Source organism: Eptesicus fuscus, chromosome 5 (genome assembly GCF_027574615.1).
Source record: "Eptesicus fuscus isolate TK198812 chromosome 5, DD_ASM_mEF_20220401, whole genome shotgun sequence".
Lineage (NCBI taxonomy): Eukaryota > Metazoa > Chordata > Mammalia > Chiroptera > Vespertilionidae > Eptesicus > Eptesicus fuscus.
The window spans coordinates 95,836,397-95,855,766 of NC_072477.1; the positions used below are offsets into that span (position 1 = coordinate 95,836,397).

At 41.4% G+C, this 19,370-nt stretch overlaps 1 protein-coding gene across 2 annotated transcripts in view; it reads right to left on the reverse strand.

Moving 5' to 3' along the window:
* RAB18 (RAB18, member RAS oncogene family) overlaps positions 1-19,154 on the reverse strand; it is a 41,516-nt gene extending 22,362 nt beyond the window's left edge. Inside the window, exons 1-3 of one of the 2 annotated variants that reach the window (XM_008150411.3) lie at positions 18,953-19,154; positions 14,246-14,301; positions 3,063-3,124 (exon numbers count right to left, since the gene is read on the reverse strand). In XM_008150411.3, coding sequence (XP_008148633.2) covers positions 3,063-3,124; positions 14,246-14,301; positions 18,953-19,020 — 186 coding nt within the window. In that variant the 5' untranslated portion in view covers positions 19,021-19,154. The remainder of the gene's footprint in view (positions 1-3,062; positions 3,125-14,245; positions 14,302-18,952) is intronic. The other variant, XM_008150410.3, reaches the window with a different exon arrangement.
* Between the last annotated feature and the right edge of the window lie 216 nt (positions 19,155-19,370).

Below are 19,370 nucleotides of genomic sequence, written 5' to 3' on the forward strand. Positions count from 1 at the left end.
GGCTGGCTTGGCTTAGTGGACAGAGTGTCAGCCTGTGGACTGAAGGGTTCGTTTCCAGTCAAGGGTACGGACCTCAGTTGCAGGCTCCTCCCTGGCCCTGGCCCTGGTTAGGGCATGTGCAGGAGACAACCAATTGATGTGTTTCTCTCACATCGATATTTCTCTCTATCATTCCGTCTCTCTTCCACTCTCCCTAAAAATCATAGAAAAATATCCTCGGGTGAGGACTGAGGAAAAAAAAAATGTCCATGCTACCTAAAGCAATCTATAGATTCAACACATTTCTATCAAGATACCAATGGCATATTTCACAGAACTAAAACAAATATACAAAAAAATTTACATGGAACCACAAAAGACCCTGAATAACCACAGTAATCTTGAAAAAGAAGAAAGTTGGAAAAATCACGCTACCTGATATCAAACTAAACTACAAAGCCCTAATCAAAACAACATGGTACTGGCATAAAATATAGATCAATGGAACAGAATAGAAAGCCCAGAAATAAACCCACTCCTTACGGTTAATTAACATTTGATAAAGGAGGCAAGAATGCAAAGTGGAATAAAGATACATCTATTCAACACATGGTGTTAAGAAAGTTGGACAAGAGGGCAAGGGTGGCTGGAAGAGATCAACGGGGGGGGGGGGGGTACATATGTAATACTTTCAACAATAAAAATTTTTTTAAAAAGGAAGATGGACAGATACGTGCAAAAAATGAAACTAGACCACTTTCCTATACCATACACAAGAATAAACTCAAAATGGATTAAGGACTTAAATGTAAGACTCAAAACTATAAAAATCCTAACAGAAAACATAGGCAGTAAAGTCTCAGACATTTTTCTTAGTAATACTTTTTTCTGATATATTTCCTAGGGCAAGGGAAACAAAAGAAAAATATAAAAAAAGAAACTATATCAAACTAAAATGTTTTCTGTACAGCAAAAGAAACCATCAACAAAGTGAAAAGGCAACTTAATGAATGGGAGAACTTATACAACACCTCCAAAAAAATGAACAATACAATTTTTAAAATGGGCAAGAGACCTGAATAGACCTTTCTCCAAAAAAGACATACAGATGGCCAACAGACACATGAAAAGGTACTCAACATCACTAATCATAAGAGAAATGCAAATTAAAACAACAAAGAGATATATCACCTCACACCTGTCAGAATGGCTATCATCAATAAATCATTAAACAACTGTTGGCAAGAATGTGGAGAAAAGGGAACCTATATTCCCTGTTGGTGTGAATGCAGATTGCTACAGCCATGGTAGAGAACAGTGTGAAGTTTCCTCAAAAAGTTAAAAATGAAACTGCCTTAAGAGCCAGTGATTCCACTTCTGGGATGTATCCAAAGAAACCTGAAACACTAATTCAAAAGAGTATATGCACCTCTATGTTCATTGTAGCATTATTTACAACTAGTGTCCTGGTGCATGGATTTGTGCACATTGAAGGGAAATTAACTAGAAGAAATATTTTAATATCGTTACTCGCCCTTTCTCTATAATAGAAGGGTCAACCAAATTCACGATCAACAATGACATGTGTGCGATTGGCACCACCGAGAGCTTTATATGTGTCGTGCATGCGCAAGTCAAGTTAGCCTTTTACTTATATATAGATAGCAGCCCATCAGTAGATGAGTGGAAAAAAAAAAGCAGGGGACATTTACACAATGGAATACTACTCAGTCATAAAGAAGAAGTCTTATCTTTTGTGACAGCATGAATGGACCTGAAGAGTATTATACTAAGTGAAATAAACCACTCAGAGAAAGACAAATACCATATGATTTCACTTATATGTGTAATCTAATGAACATAATAAACTAGCAAACAAAATAGAAACAAACTCATAGATACAGAAAACACTCCGACAGCTGTCATATGGGGAGGTTGTTTGTGTTGGGGACCCAGTCAAAAAGATGAAAATATTAAGAAAAAAGAAAAACTTATAGACACAGACAACAATATGGTGATTACCAGAGGAAAAAGGGGGGTGAGAGGAGATATAAGAAGGTAAAAGGGAGATAAATGGTGATGAAAAGAGGCTTGATTTTGGGTGGGGAACATACTATACAATATACTGATGATGTATTATAGAATTGTACATCTGAAACCTACATAACGTTATTAACCAATGTCATCCCAATAAGTTCAGTAAAAAATTTTTAAAAATGAAGAATTCAGCATTACCATGAAGAAGGTTTTTATAGCAGAGCAATGTGTATCAGAATGATTTGGTGCACAGGAAAATGAAAAAAAGAGCCAGTATGTAAAAACTGGGCATCAGTATGAAAAATAAACCCAGCCCTGGCCAGTGTGGCTCAGTTGGTTGGAGCATCATCTTGTTCACTGAAAGCTTGCCAGTTTGACTCCTGGTCAGGACACATACCTAGGTGGCAGGTTCGGTCCCCGGTAGGGGTGACTACGGGTGACAACTGATCAATATTTCTCTCATACATCAATGCTCCTCTCTCTTCCTCTCTTCCTCTCTCTCTCTCTCTCTCTCTCTCTCTCTCTCTCTCTCTCTCCCCCTTCCCATATCTCTAGATCAACAAAACATGTCTTTAGGTAAAAATAAAGAGAAAAGAAAGATAGAGAGACATAAACAAACCCAAAGTTGGTAAATTCTAACTTTATAAATATTTATACTAACAAACATGAAAAATTATTTTTTCTAAGTATGACTCCATTCCCCTTCACCCCAGTAACTGTCTTTAATATTATGTTAGCTCAGTCCAAGCTGCCTTTTTAGAACTTTAAAGAAATACATTCAATAACAATGATTCTGACAGGCAAGATGGTTTTTTAATATTTTGTTCTGTTTTTCGATATTCAGAAGGGACTATATATTTTAAAATTTTAAGTAAAATAAGTCTCTACCTAGTTACCCAATTATAACTATTTATTGCTTATCTTTAATCAACATATTTCCCAAAAGTTATATAATACAAGACCTCAATAACACTACATATATCAATATCTGCTTCTTTAAAAAGTACAGTTTAATATTCATAGAAATACAGTTTAAAAACTCTTACCCATATTGCAAGTTTAGCCTTATTTCCATCCACTGAAATTGTTTTCACCTTAAAGTCAACACCTTGAAAAAAATAAAAATTTTGGTAAGAATCCCAGTAAAATATATTTTTAAAATAAATTACCTATAAAAAGTCACTTTATGAAATGCCCTAATTTACACCCCAAGTCCTTAGAGTTATGGATGTAAAGATAAAAGAAAAGTATCAGTAAATTTCAGCACCTTACGATTTAGTCAGGATAAATGAAAACCAGATGCTTGAAGAATTCAAACACTGACCTACCTTTACTTCTTGAAAAAATAAAAACATTATTGAAAAAATAAAATTCAATGTAAGGTGGGCATTAAATATGCACATTAATAGCCAAGAGTTAGAATATTCATGGTGCTAATGGAGAAAAGACTATCTATGACTGACTGTGGAGCCGGGCGATTTTCAGAAGCTCCCAAAGCATCTACACACTTATTAAGAGCACTGTTCATAGCTGACCAACCCCTTAACTCGGATTCTGACTGTAGGCAACTTGGAGGACTGATAAAAATATAAAAGAGCCATTCACTCCTTGTCTTGTAAATTCTTTCTTTGTTTTTATCCTATAAAACAGTATTAGTTTTATATAACCTTATCAATGATTACTTGCTACTGCACAATTCCCAAAAGACAATTTACACACCAAAACATTTGTGCCCAACCCATTAAGAATCTTCATACGTAAAATTTATCTGGAATAAAAAAAGACCCTGAATAGCTGCAGCAATCCCGAGAAAGAAGAACAAAGTAGGAGGGATCTCAATACCAGATATCAAGCTGTATTACAAAGCCACTGTTCTCAAAACAGCCTGGTACTGGCACAAGAACAGACATATAGATCAATGGAACAGAATAGAGAACCCAGATATCGATCCAAACCACTATGCTCAATTAGTATTTGACAAAGGAGGCATGAACATACAATGGAGTCAAGACAGTGTCTTCAATAAATGGTGTTGGGAAAATTGGACAGATACATGCAAAAAAATGAAACTAGACCACCAACTTACACCATACACAAAAATAAACTCAAAATGGATAAAGGACTTAAACATAGACAGGAAACCATAAAAATATTAGAGGAATCCACAGGCAGCAAAATCTCAGACATATGGCACAGCAATTTCTTCAGCGATAAAGCTCCTAGGGCAATGGAAATGAAGGAGAAAATAAACAAATGAGACTATATCAAAATAAAAAGCTGCTGCACAGTAAAAGAAACCATCAACAAAACAACAAGAAAGCCCAATGCATGGGAGAACATATTTGCCAATGTTATTACCGATAAGGGTTTAATCTCCAACATTTACAGGGAACTCACACAACTTAACAAAAGGAAGACAAACGATCCAATAAAAAATGGGCAATGGACCTAAATAAATACTTTTCGAAAGAAGACAGAAGGAAGGCCAAGAGACATATGAAAACATGCTCAAAGTCACTAATCATCCGAGAGATGCAAATCAAGACAACAAAGAGTACCATCTCACACCTGTCAGAATGGCTATCATCAACAAATCAACAAACGACAAGTGCTGGAAAGGATGCGGAAAAAAGGAACCCTCGTGCACTGCTGGTGGGAATGCAGACTGGTGCAGCCACTGTGGAGAACAGTATGGAGTTTCCTCAAAAAATTAAAAATGGAACTACCATTTGACCTAGTGATCCCACTTCTAATAATATATCCCAAGAAACTAGAAACACCAATCAGAAAGGATAAATGCACCCGTATGTTCATAGCGGCACAATTTACCATAGCTAAGATTTGGAAACAGCCTAAGTGCCCATCAGCAGATGACTGGATTAAAAAACTGTGGTACATCTACTCAATGGAATACTACACTGCGGTAAAAAAGAAGGAATTTTTACCATTTGCAACAGCATAGATGGAACTGGAGAGCATTATGCAAAGCGAAATAAGCCAGTCAGAGAAAGATACATATCACATGATCTCTCTCATTTATGGAATATGATGAACAACATAAACTGATGAACAAAAACAGATCCAGAGACAGAGAAGCATCAATCAGACCATCAAACCTCAGAGGGAAGGTAGGGGAGGGCGAGGATAAGGGGGAGAGATCAATCAAAGGACTTGTATGCATGCACATAAGCCTAACCAATGGACACAGACACCAGGGGGGTGAGGACATGAGTCGGGGGGGTGGGGGGGGTGGGGGAGCAATGGAGCGATAAGGACACATATGTAATATCTTAATCAATAAAGAAAAAAAATTAAAGAAGAATCTTCATACGTTCAAGAGGGATGCTTAAAGTTCTGTAAAAATATATTCATATTAATTTATGTAACGAGATTTTCATAAGAAGTCACATGAGATTTTACTACAGCAACCCAAATAAACCTCTTCCTTTTCAGGAAAAGGAATGTCACATGCCATCTGTTTTAAATGAACAGTAACTATCCACATATCTTTAAAGAGGATCAAAAATAATGCGCTGTCTACCCAACTGGCCAGAGGGAAAACATTAGTTCAAGAGGCTTGGGAAAAAACTTTCAAAAGATCTTATTTGCTTGTCACAATTAATTCAGAAAGCCACAGCTAAGATGAACAGCACTATCATATACTAATGCTTAATAGAACACCTGTCACCAATAAAAAAAATATTAGTAATTCTTGGATGGTTTCTGGTAATTCACTACATATACAAATAAGGTACTAAAAATGCATTTCAAAATGGGTTCTATGCCAGGTTTTTCTGTGTGCTGAAGATTAAGAAAAAAAAGTTTGGTGTTTTGGGCTAGAGTGATAAAGGAGTTGATAAAGTCATGGCTAGAATGATGTGCAACTATTAGTTAAAGGATAGTGCCAATTACGTAGTCCAAGGAAAACCTTAGTTTCTTTGCAGTCAAAAACAACAACAAAAAAAAACAAAAACCCGTGTTAAATAATCTGTGTGTACCAGGTTCTAGATTAAAAAAAAAAAAAAAAGAAATTACGCCACACCATCTACATAAAAAATATGAAATGACTTACATTTTATTCATATCGCTTTAAAAAATAAAACAAAACCTAAGAAAATCCGTATGACAGAAAGGGTTCTGACTTGGGGCAGGTACTAAATGAAGGCCATTGGTAGACACTACGGAGAGATAGCCTGTCATACATACTCTACAGTTAATTCTCAAGGTTTTTCAGAGTGAAGAACTTTTGTTTTCCCCCTTAATAACCCCAGACAGAATGATCAGGGGAATGCTGGCCTTTCTGCTAACTACTGGTTAAAAGAAACTCACTGTTCCCAGAATGTTTCTTTTCCTCCTCCTCCAATCTCCTTCCTCTTTTATAATTTCCTGTTTGTGCATGTTTGTGGAAAGCCTAATTCCTTTCTCTGTAATGTATAATTTGCATGTCGATGATTGTCTCCAAGTTATTCTTCTAACATATTAGATCTGAAAGTTACAGAGAACACACTTCAGGAAACTGCCCCCTTAAATCCTACCATCAAAGTCAACAGACACTGTTAGCCTGACAGAGCACCTCATCTGGGTTCAGACCCCTCAAGTCCCCCATTCATCTTCCCTTGTCTCCTCTGGTGATTATCATGTGCTGACACTGAGCTCTTTAGCTCTCCTATCCTCAAACTGTTTCTTCATCAAGGCTGGTTCTTCTGTTTCCAAGTAGCTGTTAATTCGTTTTCAATGGTGGCAGCAGTGGAAATCTTTTCGATAAATCTGATTTTGCCAACTTCTAACTAGATTTGATTAAACTGTCTTTCCAACCTCTTCAGGTGGATAACAAGGAGCTCACAATAGAAGCAGAATTTCTAGGGGAAAAAAACTCCTGTGTTTCTCCTCTAGTACAATCCTACCTTATAATAGAGAAACATGCAAATTGACCGCACCTCCGCTACGCCCACGATTGGGCCGGCGGGAGGCTGGGGGGCGGGACTCCGTGTGGCCTATCCGGCCATTGAGAAGATCAAGATAGTGGCGCCCAGTCCTCTTAGTTCCGGGGTCGCTGGGAAGACCGCAGCCCCAGGGAGGCGAGGCCGGGCTGCCCAGCCGCTCCCGGGGGTCCCTGGGGAGATGTCAACCTGGGGGGGCATGGCCAGGCCCGCCCAGCCGCTCCCCGGGGTCCCTGGGGAGATCGTCAACCTGGGGGGGTGTGGCCGGGCCCGCCCAGCCTCTCCTGGGGGTCCCTGGGGAGATCGGCAACACAGGGGGCGAGGCCGGGCCCATCCAGCCGCTCCCAGGGGTCCCTGGGAACATCGCCGCCCAGGGAGGCGAGGCCGGACCAGCCTAGCCGCTCCCCGGGGATCCCTGGGAAGATCGCCGCCCCGGGGAGGTGAAGCTGGACGCCTAGCCACTCCCATGGGTCCCTGGGAAGATCGCTGCCCAGGGGAGGTGAAGCCGGACCCGCCTAGCCGCTCCCCGGGGTCCCTGGGAAGATCGCTGCTCAGGGGAGGTGAAGCCGGACCTGCCTAGCCGCTCCCCGGGGGTCCCTGGGAAGAGCGCTGCCCAGGGGAGGTGAGGCCGGACACACCAAGCCACTCCCCGGGGGTCCCTGGGAAGATCGCCACCCAGGGGAGGTGAGGCCGGACCTGCCAAGCCACTCCGAAGATCGACGCCCAGGGGAGGTGAAGCCGGACCCGCCTAGCCGCTCCCCGGGGTCCCTGGGAAGATCACCACCCTGGGGAGGTGAAGCCGGACCCGCCAAGCCACTCCCCGGGGTCCCTGGGAAGATCACCGCCCTGGGGAGGTGAAGCCGGACCCGCCAAGCCACTCCCCGAGGGTCCCTGGGAAGATCGCTGCCCAGGGGAGGTGAGGCCAAACCGCCAAGCCGCCCCGGGGAGGTGAAGCCGACCCGCCAAGCTGCTCCCGGGGGTCCCTGGGAAGATCGCCGCCCTGGGGAGGTGAAGCCAGACCGCCTAGCCACTCCGAAGATCGACGCACAGGGGAGGTGAAGCCGGACCCGCCAAGCCACTCCCCAGGGGTCCCTGGGAAGATCGTCGCCTGGAGAGGCGAGGCCAGACCCGCCAAGCCACTCCCCGGGGGTCCCTGGGAAGATCGCCGCCCAGGGGAGGTGAAGCCGGACCCGCCAAGCCGCTCCCAGGGGTCCCTGGGCACAATGCAGGCATGGGGTTGCTGAGATTTATGGCTTCATGGAGACTGAGGGCAGGGATCTGCCTCATCTGCAGAGAGACAGAGGTTCTGCAGTGGCCCCAAGACGTGGGTTGGCCCAGCCAGGGATCAAGGGGCATGGAAAGACTCCCGAGCAGAGGGGCAAGGACCCTCACCCCTGAGGCGGGGGTTGAGAAGTGGAGCCACCTCAGTGGAGGGGTGCTGCACTGCAGGGTACTGGACTGACTGATGTGATTCAGAGAAGCTCCCAGTGCTAACCGGCCACGCTCAGGCGGCCTTCACACTTCAGAGGCAGTGACTCCTGCTCCTGCCTTGACCCAAAAGCAAGCTCGCTACACCCTGCCCCATAGCAGAGCATGCCTAGGCAGTGAGTGGGAAGCCTTCCACCTGCTTCGGAGAAGTGGGGGGCAGTAAAGAATGGGGGGAGAGGAAAGAATGTGGAGCATCAGCAATGAAGAGGTGCTTGAGAAAGAGGCTCGGAAGCCTGACTGGAAGGTTTGTTCTGTTTGCTGGGCCGCTGCCCCTTAGGAAGCGCAAAGAGCATGGCTCTGAGAGCTTCCTGTGTGCTGAGTCAAGTTCCACAGCCAACTGGAATTGGCCTCAGTTTCCTGGTCTGTAAAATGGATGAAGCATGTCCCAGTGCCTTCACTGAGCTTTGATGGCCAATTGAGATACTATATAAAGAAAATGAGGGAAGAAGTGAGAAAGAAAAGGAAGGATGAGCAACACAAAAGAAAGACTGAAAGGAACCTGTAAACCCATTGTCACTTAAATAGGGAATATAGTCAATAGTGTTATAACGATGGTATGATGCGAGGTGGGTACTAGAAATATTGGGGGACACTTTGTGAAGTATATGATTGTCTAACCACTATTCTGTAACTAATATAAAACCTGAAACCATTACAAAATAATGTTGAATGTAAAGAAATGAAAATTGGAGTGAAATTTTTATAAATTTCAAAGTTTAAATAACAGCTCTAAAGGAAGGAAGGGGAGAATAAAAATAATGTTTTTCATTTTACCACTTCATTAAAAAGACAGTTGTCTTTATATGGTGCTTTTATACTTTTATACTTTTCTAAGTCATTATCTCATTTTAATTTCCGGGCAACTTAAAGACAAGATAAGTATTCCCTCCACTATTCAAAGAAAGGAAATCTTGGTGTCTGGTCCTAATGATTCAATTGTCAAGCCCTTATTGTAAAGCAGGGTTAGTGAAATTTTCTGTGAAGGGTCATATGTATACAAATAAAAGCCTTGGGGGCAATAAGGCCAGCAGGGGAGGGTAGTTGGGGCGATCAGGCCAGCAGCAGAGAAGTTAGGCATCAATAAGGCCAGCAGGGGAGCGGTTAGGGGGCGATCAGGCAGGGAGGTGAGCGGTTAGGAGCCAGAGGTCCCGGATTGTGAGAGGGATGTCCAACTGCAGGTTTAGGCCCGATTCCACAGGGATCGGGCCTAAACCTGCAGTTGGACATCCCCCGAGGGGTCCCATATTAGAGAGGGTGCAAGCTGGGCTGAGGGACACCCTCCCCAGTGCACGAATTTCGTGCACCGAGCCTCTAATAATGAATATTTACAGATATGTGCTCTGTAAAAAGCAATTCTCGAACTCTCCAGGGACACCAGCTGGGTGTCCTGCAATTTAATCCAGCTCTGATACTACCTAACTGGAATTAGAGTCAGATCCTACAAAGCAAAGGCTCAGTTCCACAAGACTGCTACACTCATCATTTCAGATGCCAATCACAAATCTGTTATCTGTGCTTCTGACCAATTGGCTATAAATCAGAAGGTCCCATGATCCCCTCCTTGATTCGATTAATTTGTGATAGTAGCTCACAGAACTCAGGAAAACAGTTTACTTACTAGATTATCATCTATATAAGCTAATATGCTAAGTGTCCGACTGTCCGACCGGTCGCTATGACACGCACTGACCACCAGGGGGCAGATGCTCAAAACAGGAGCTGCAGTGACTTGGCAGCAGCGGTTCTCGGGTGACGCACCCCAAAACCAGAGAGGAGGAAGCCTGATTCCTCACGGACTGCGCGATTCCACCTTCGGCCATGGGTTATGTTGTTGCTGGGGCATTGTTGGCCCCAGATCTGGTTTATTGCACACTTGCATTTGTGTTCCACACCCGTTGTATGACAGCAACTTTGCAGAGTGCCCTCTCGTACTCCGGGACCCCTCAGGGGATGTTGGAGAGCCAGTTTCAGCCTGATCCCTACAGGCCAGGCTGAGGGTCCCCCATCTGCCAGAGGGACCCCGCTCACTCCGCAGATCCTGGGGAGGGACCGTGGGAGGTTGGCTCCAGGACGTGTCCGGCCCATCTCACCCAGTCCTACCCCGCCAGCCACCTTCTTATTAATGTGCACTGGATTAATGTGCACAAATCTCTTCCTTTCAATGTGCACAAATCCGTGCACTGGATCACTAGTTTTATTATAAAAGGATACAACCCAGGAACAGCAAAATGGAAGAGATGCATAGGAAAAGGTATGGTGGGAAGGGGCAAAGGGCTTCCATGCCATGCCCTCCTCCAAGCTCACCATCCTCCCAGCACCTCCAAATGTTCGCTAACAAGGAAGCTTGCCCTGTCAGCTCACCACTTCTACCAAGTACTGGAAGTTCTAGCCAGACAATTAGGAAAGAAAAAGGAAATAAAAGGCATCCAAATTGGAAAGGAAGCAGTAAAATTATCTTTGTTCACAGACAACATATTCTTAATATGTAGAAAATTCTAAAGATTCTATTCCACATATATACAAAAAAAGAACTAATAAATGAATACAGCAAAGTTGCAGAATACAAAATCAACACACAAAAATCAGCTGCATTTCCATATACTAGCAATGAGCAATCCAAAAAGAATATTTTTTTTAAATTCCATTTATAATAACATCAAAGAGAATAAAATATTTAGGAATAAATTTAACCGAGGAGGTTAAATTGCACACGGACACCTACAAACACTGCTGAAAAAAATTAAAGAAGACATAAGATATAAAAAAGTGGAAAGACATGTTGTGTTCATGATTGAAAGACTTAACATTGTTAAGATGACAACACTACCCCAAGCAATTTACAGATTCAATACAATCTCTATAAAAATTCCCAAAGCTTTGCCCTGGCCAGTGTGGCTCAGCTGGTTGGGCATCACCCTGTACATCAAAAGGACACTGGTCTGATTCCCAGTCTGGGCACATGCCCAGGTTGCAGGCTTTATCCCCAGTTGGGGTATATGTGGGAGGCAGTGAGTCGATGTTTCTCTCTCTCCCTCTCCTTTCCTCTCTCTCTAAATAAATCTTTTAAAAAAAATTCTAAAGTCTTCTTTGCAGAAATGTTTATGAATTGGCTTTTAGACTCTATCTAAGGATGGGGGCTGGTTTCCAGGGGACCCAACCTTGTGATTAGAACATTGGGACATTCAGACCCACCCCTGACCTCTAGGGAGGGGAGAAGGGCTGGAGGTTAAAACACTCACTGACGGTCAGTGATTTAATCAATCTTCCCTATGTAATAAAGCCTCCATAGAAACCCAGAAGGAGGGAAGTTCCAAGAGCTTCCAGGTTGGTGAACACATAGATTTGGGAAGAGTGGTGCATGGAAGCTCTATAACCCCTTCCCACACATCTTTCCCTATGCATCTCTCCCATCTGCCTGTTCCTTTTATAATAAACCAGTGATCTAATAAGTAAAATGTTTCTCTGAGCTGCTCTAGCAAATTAATTGAACCTGAGGAGGGACTCCAGGGAAACTCTGATTTATCAGTCATAAGTACAGGTGACAACCTGAACTTGTGACTGACATCTTAAGACCAAGGAGGGGGTTGTAGGAACACCCCATGTATAGCCAGTCAGTCAGAAGCACAGGTGACAACCTGGGATTTCCACTGGCATCTGAAGTGGTGGGGAGCAGGGAGTGGGCATATGAAGTGGGAATAGGGAAAGTGAGCAGTCCCATAGGGCTGAACCCTTAATCTGTGGGACCTGATGCTATCTCAGTTACATAATAGCAATAATCTTCTTCTTGTTCTATATATATAAAAGGCTAATATGCAAAGTGTCCCCTCGGGAGTTCAATCAGAAGATCGGGAGTTCGATTGCTCACTATGACATGCGCTGACCACCAGGGGGCGGCACAGAACGAAGAAAGGCCCTGGCCGGCAGCCAGCAGCCAGGGAAGGAAGGCTCTGGCCGGCAGCTGGCAGTCGGGGAAGAAGGCCTAGGGATCCTACCCATGCACAAATTTCATGCATCAGGGCTCTAGTATTGTAATAACTATGTATGATGTCAGACGGGTACTAATTTAGCAGGTGATCATTTCATAAGTTATATAAATGTCTAATCACTGGGTTGTACACCTGAAACTAATATAATACTGTATGTCAATTGTAATTGAAAAATAAACATTGTTTCAAAAAAAAATGCCAAAGCCATGAAAGATAAAGATTTAAGAACTGTTTGGATTAAAAGAGATTAAAGAGAAATCACAACTAAATCCAATGTGTGATCCTGGACCAGAAACAATTCTTTTACTTTTACTATATAAAACATTAATGGGATAATTGATGAAATTTGTCTGTACACAGTAGAATTGTATCTATGTTCATTTAGGAAATACACAATAAAGTATTTAGAGGTTAAAGGCATAAGATCTGCAATTTACTCTCAAACAATTTGGAAAAAGGTAAGAACACTGTATGTAGAGAAAGAGAATGATAAAGCAAATGTGATAAATATTAACATTTGGGGAATTTGAGTAAGATATACAGGAATTCTTTGTACCATTTTTACAACTTTTCTTTAAAAAATAAATATAGTCCTGGCTGTTTTGGCTCAGTTGTTAGAGCATCAGCCGGCAGACCAAAAGGTCTTGGGTTCAATTCCAGGTCAAGGGCATGTACCTGGGTTGCAGGCTCAATCCAGGTGGGGTATGGGTCAGGACTCGTGTGGGAGACAACCAATTAATGTGTCTCTCTCACATTGATGTCTCTCTCTCACCCCTGTCCCTTCTTCCCTTCCTTCCACTCTCTCTAAAAAAAAAAAAAAAAATCAATGGAAAATTATCCTCAGGATTAAAAAATAATAAATAAAAATAAATATAAACAGACACACAATAAGTGAAAACAAATGAAGCCAGTTCAGAGAAACCATTTTCCCTAACAACAATGCTAGGATCATCCTTACTACATTCTACTCATTAGATCATAAAATTTTAGAGCTGGAAGAAAAATGTACTCTCTCTCTCACCAAAAGTTCTCCATTTTCAGATGAAGGCAATGAAGTTAAATGCCTTGCTCAAGATCACAACTATTTCAAGTCAGAGCCCAGACTACTATCTTGCTCTGACTCAGCTCTTTCAATTATGACAAGCTATTTCTTGATATCATTATATTGTCATCTACCCCCTAAACATATGATACCAAAATATTTAGCTCTATATTTTCATATATTCTAAGAAGCTCATGCAACAAACCACTCTCAGACAATCAAAATTTCATTTTAAAAAGGCACTCAGGTATCACTGCTCCTAACAATCTTTAATAACTAATATTGATAAGTATGTTGAGTTCAGAATTCATGCCAGATACTGTAGCAATGCTAAAAATACCAAATTAACCCATTCTACTGTAATGTGACACTGTTAGGTCTATGATGACAGAGACCAAATCTGTATTATTCATCATTATAACCCCATCTCTTAGGATAGTGCCTGGCATACAATAAATATTCTCATAATTGACTGCTGCTGAATAAAAGTCCATCTACAGTACAGGAATGTAACTGTGTTTGCAGATAATCATAATACACAGTGTTAACACAGTGTCATGAGACAATAGATTAGGAAGTTATTTTTACTTTGTGAGAGCTACAAAGGCTTCAGAAATTTAATGACATCAAAGTTAAGCTTTGTAAGACAAATAAGATTTCGACAAACATAGAAGTAATGGGGTGGAGAAAGAAGGGTAGGGGGAGTTAAATTAAACAGCCTGAAGACAAGATAATATTTGACAATTCTACTGAATTTTTAAACACAGGCTTACCTATGGTTGCTGCAAGTTCTGGATCAAAAGTATCATCTGTGAACCTCAAGAGCAGGCTAAAAGAGATGTTAAAAAGACAGATTAAAAATTTGACTTTTCTTTCTAATCATTTGATAAGTGTGCTCATGGTTGTTATATTTAGTCACAAATAGATGCAATAGGAATAGCTGATGTAGGTCTGTTCCCAAAATATTACCTCAGTGTAGGTATACACAGATGAATTAAATTATTGGAAAGGCAATTAAAGAATCCCCAGAACAAAGTAGTTCGTATTAGAAAACATATTCCTCATGCTTCCTTATACAATTCCCCAAGTGTGAAAAGGTTTGTTTGTTGTAACTTTCCTGGTATAACCTTCTAAAAAATGATATAGCAACAAGTGATGCTTTAACTGATATGGACAAAAGGGAGAAAAATAAGTCTCTCTAAATAAAACAAATTAATTTTTAAAAAAATATGATGTGCAATCCACTCTGAATTTAAATAAAAACAGAAAGGTGTGAATGTCTAGCATTTTGTAATACATAGTATGACCACTACCTAAGTGGGATAAAAGGATATACTAGTAAAAAGTGAGGGCAGATGTCCAGAGTACACATATGCTGGCAAATGATATGCAGGGTATGTGAAATCAAGTAGGCAATAGGGAGCTACTGAAGAGTTTTAAAGAAAGGAAAGGCAAGAACTGCTCTACATTTTGAAAAGTTATGCCAGCAAAAAAAAAAAAAAGAAAAGAAAAATCAACAGAAGACAGCTGCCATGGTTATGAGGACAATAATGAAGAATTAAACTAGGAAATGGTAAAGAAATTAAAAAGGAAGGGGTGAAATGAAAGCAAAAGATACCAGTGTAGAAGAATATTCTAAGATTTTTACATCTCCTAAGATTATTTTATTTAATACTAAAGGCCCGGTGCACAAATTCGTGCACTGGGTATGGGGTCCCTCAGCCCTGCCTGCGCCCTCTCGCAGTCCAGGACCCCTCACTTCTTACCACCCTCCTGCAGCGGAGGCACCCGTCTTCTGGCTGAGCGACACTCCCCCTGTGGGAGTCATAGTGCATCAGAGTGACTGGTCATTCTGACATTTGGTCTATTTGCATGTTAAAGTTTTATTACATAGGATGAGGTAGAAGGGTCAGTTATTAGAAGCTCTTCAAAAATAAAGCCTAAGCTTTCGTTAAAGCCCTAGATTTATCCAATTAATCAATCTTCCCTCACATTACCTCCTAAAGTAGGACAAGACTGTTCTATTGACCTGCTTGCATTAATAAAATCAAGGCAACAGATATCAGATGTCTGAGTTGTACAAAAATATTTCTATAGGCTGCAATTATTGCTGTTAGATATTTTCTTTTTTTTTTTTTTTGGTCCACAGAGTATATTGCAAAACATAGAATTCCTAAACCCAGTATCATTGATTGTATTTGAAGGATTAACTGTCCTTTTCTTGATTTTGCTTTCTTGTGTTTACCATAAAAATCAGCACCACAAAAGCAGAGTCAAATTGTAGATTTTTCTACTTAACATTGAACCCACTTGACTATAACTATTTTTACTTACTTTCAACATGAGTTAGGTCAGAGCAGTAATTAAGAATCTTAAAAGACTACTTACAAAAATTTTCTTCTCTCTGCAACATTAAACTTTAAATAATATAAGTGAAAATGTCATTAAAAATTTCAATTATCCATAATTTAAGATTAGAAAAGGTATGTGTCTATACTTGGTCACCACAGAAAATATCATTACAAAAACATAGGTTAACATAACCTTATACAGCAGCAGTAGTAGTAATAATGACAATACCTGAATAATATAAATAACAATGGTACTGGCTATTATTTACTGAACATAGACAATGTGCCAGACAAGGAGCCAGGGGTTTTTCTTACGTTAATTGCTAATCCTTACAATATCCCTTGTCTTCAATGATACTTTGTCAGGAAAGGCAAGGAATTAGTATGGTGCAAAGCAACAAATTTTAAAACAGGCTCTTAATATAAATCAGCAGATCTTAGCCAGGGATACACTGGTAGCTCAAAATGCATCCAAAATTCTATGCATGCATTCTTGTAGGCAGAGAGTCCATGTCTCTACTGGATTTTGAAAGGAATCCACAACTTGAAAATGATTAAGAACCAGTGCTCTAAAGAGTGTATGTCTACTAGTAAGCTTTCATATTTTCATAAAAGAAGCAAAACACTCTCCATGCAGAGCTAAAGATGGAAGGAGTAACTACCACGACGCCGCTAAGAGGAGATCAAATTTATAATAAATAGTGTGATTATAACTAATCTGCATTTCTCAACTTGCAAATTAAATTAGCCAAAAAGGATGGGGATACAAGGGACATAGGAGGGATAGCAACTTGGATAATAGACCTCTAGAATCCATTCTAGTCTCGGAAACACTTTTCAACTTCTTTATTTCACCCTGGCTAGCCCTAGAATCAAAGAATCTTATACATTTAACATTAAATAGGGTTCGAGAGATTTCTATTCCAACTTCATTTTTCAAATGAAGAAATGAAAGTCTAGAGTGTTGAAGTATCACACACAAGGTCACACCAAGTGGCAACACTAGTCTCTTAATCCTAATCTCCTGGCTCCTAACATACATGTTCATTACACTGCAAGAGTCTAAAATAAACTGAAAATGTAACCCACTAATTTGAATTAGTTAAGATATCCTTTGTTGTGCAATGATTTCTTAACAACACAAGTGATATCTCATTTCCACTAACTCTAAATCTCTAAAGAAATATCAATGAACTACTGGTTAGAACAAGCCTTTAAGATTATACCCATGACATATGTTTTTGTACTAACTCACCTTAAAAAGCATAGGCTCCCATTTTAGTAGAGTTATTTACTCTCATCTTATCCAGAAAGATAAGTGTTGTTTTCCATTACACATTACAGATACAATAATGTATATCTAGCTAGAAAAAATAAACCAGCTTTCTTCCTAAATGCAATCCTTCCTTGAAAGAGACAGTTAAAAGTGTTAAAACTTCGTAGTGAGCAATTGATAACTCACCACGAAGTACTGAGAAAAATTTTGGGAGCAGATTAGATCCAAGTAAGTTTGTATGAGAGAAGGGAACCAAAGAAGCCAATAATTACACTTAACAAATTTTACTCTAGAGGAAGAACCACAATTATGTAAACACTGTACTTCCAGTTAACCTTCCAGAAAATTATAACACAGCTTAACTAGTCATCTATCCAATACATTTAGAAGAAGTGCCAACCAACCATGTATTAGGTTGGACCACATGAAATGACATTCAACTATTAATGACTTCAAAATCAGCAATTTCAGAGGCCTTAACTTAAATAAGGGTCAGATCTCAAGAAAAAAAGAAAGGTTACAAGGCTATGGAATTCCTATTAAGACAATATTCAAAATGTTAACTTTTTAACGCTCAAACATAATAGATGGTGATCACTAACTTTTTAACGCTCAAACATAATAGATGGTGATCACAAAATTATTTTATTCAGCCCTAAACACACACACACACACACACACACACACACATACACACACACACACACCATACTTTTTGGGTAGCCCATAGTGTTTCAGTAATTTATTCCTTAATGTGCAAGTCCCTTATTCCAATATATACAGAGTACATTAAATGAGGAAAACTATGAAAATATGTTGTCATATTTTAAAAATATAAAAAATTTCAGAATGTATTACAGAATAAGATGTCAAACTTAGGTGTCTAAAAAAGTAAGACTTTATGAAGTAACTTCAAAGATAAGTTTATCAGGAGGTATTGCTAAACTGTGAAATTGCTTACCACTCCTGAAATTTGAATACTGTTTGAAGATCAAGGCACCCTAGAATATACCCTATAACCTATTCACAATCAAACGGCAAGAATAACTTCACTGGGAGAACTTTGTTCTAAGACCTGGATGAAATCACTTCCCGCTTGAGATACTCAACTCGAACAGCTGTCAATGTTATTTCCCCAAGAAAGTGTCAAGAAAGAAAAGGCATACACTAATTTGTTCTTCTACCTCTGTATGATGTGGCAGAAAGAGAACTCACAATTACCCTTTCTTTTTAAAGGTGGCCTACACCTTAAGCTCTATCATCTTAGGGGTTTACTCAAGTAGTCAGAAGACCAATGAGTTCTTTCACAGCTCACTCATTATATATACTGTGTGTGTGTGTCTGTGTGTGTGTGTGTGTGTGTGTGTGTGTGTGTGTGTATGCAATGGGGTGCACCAAAATAAGCCAAGAATACGACCTAAGGTGCCACGAAACTTCCTGCGAAGAACATATTTAGACAAAGCCCGGAGAAATCCCGAAGTGATCAAATTACAATGCTTAACTCGCGGGGTGACAGGGGCCTAGACAACCTCTCGCGCTCGGCAGGACTCGGGCCTAAACTCGGCCGGACTTGGGCCCGAACCTGCCCGCCACGCCCTGTGCTCCTGGGCCGGCCCTGGGAATTGTTTTCTTGGTGAGACCGGAGGGAAAGCGATCCACAGAATTCGGGCCTGGCGGACGCCCTGAACCAGGGCGGCGCGGGCGCAGGGGCCTCCGGACCGTGAGCTGCGGAGAGACCCCGCAGGGCGCGAGCGGAGCCGGCCGCCGGTTACCGTTCCGTTCGCGGAGAGACGGCGGCCACGGAGGCAGCAAAGGCCCCGCCGGCCCTGGCACGGCCCGCAGTCCCGCCTCACCTAGACTTGCCCACGCCACTCTCGCCGATGATGAGGATCTTCAGGGTGGTCAGCACGTCCTCATCCATCCTGAACCGCGTCGGCTCCGAGCCCAGCCGCCCCTGTCTGGCCCTTAACCCTTCGCCGGGGAAAGCTGCCCGTGCGCGCGCACAGCTCCGCGGCCGCCACCTTCCTTTCACGGGGGATATTGAAATTGCTGAAGCCCTACTTCCGCCTTGAGGTAGTTCTGCGTCTGCGCAAACCTAGAGTCACCGCCCCCCCTCCAGCATCTTTTGCGCAAGCGCAGAGGGGGGAAGCCGTGTGTGCGTTCACTGACTGCTCAGGCTCTTTCTGCTCCCCAACCCTAATCTAACCCTGCTTCCCTGGTGGACTTGAGAAAGCGCTGAATTGGGGGAGAATAATAATTTATTCAAAATTT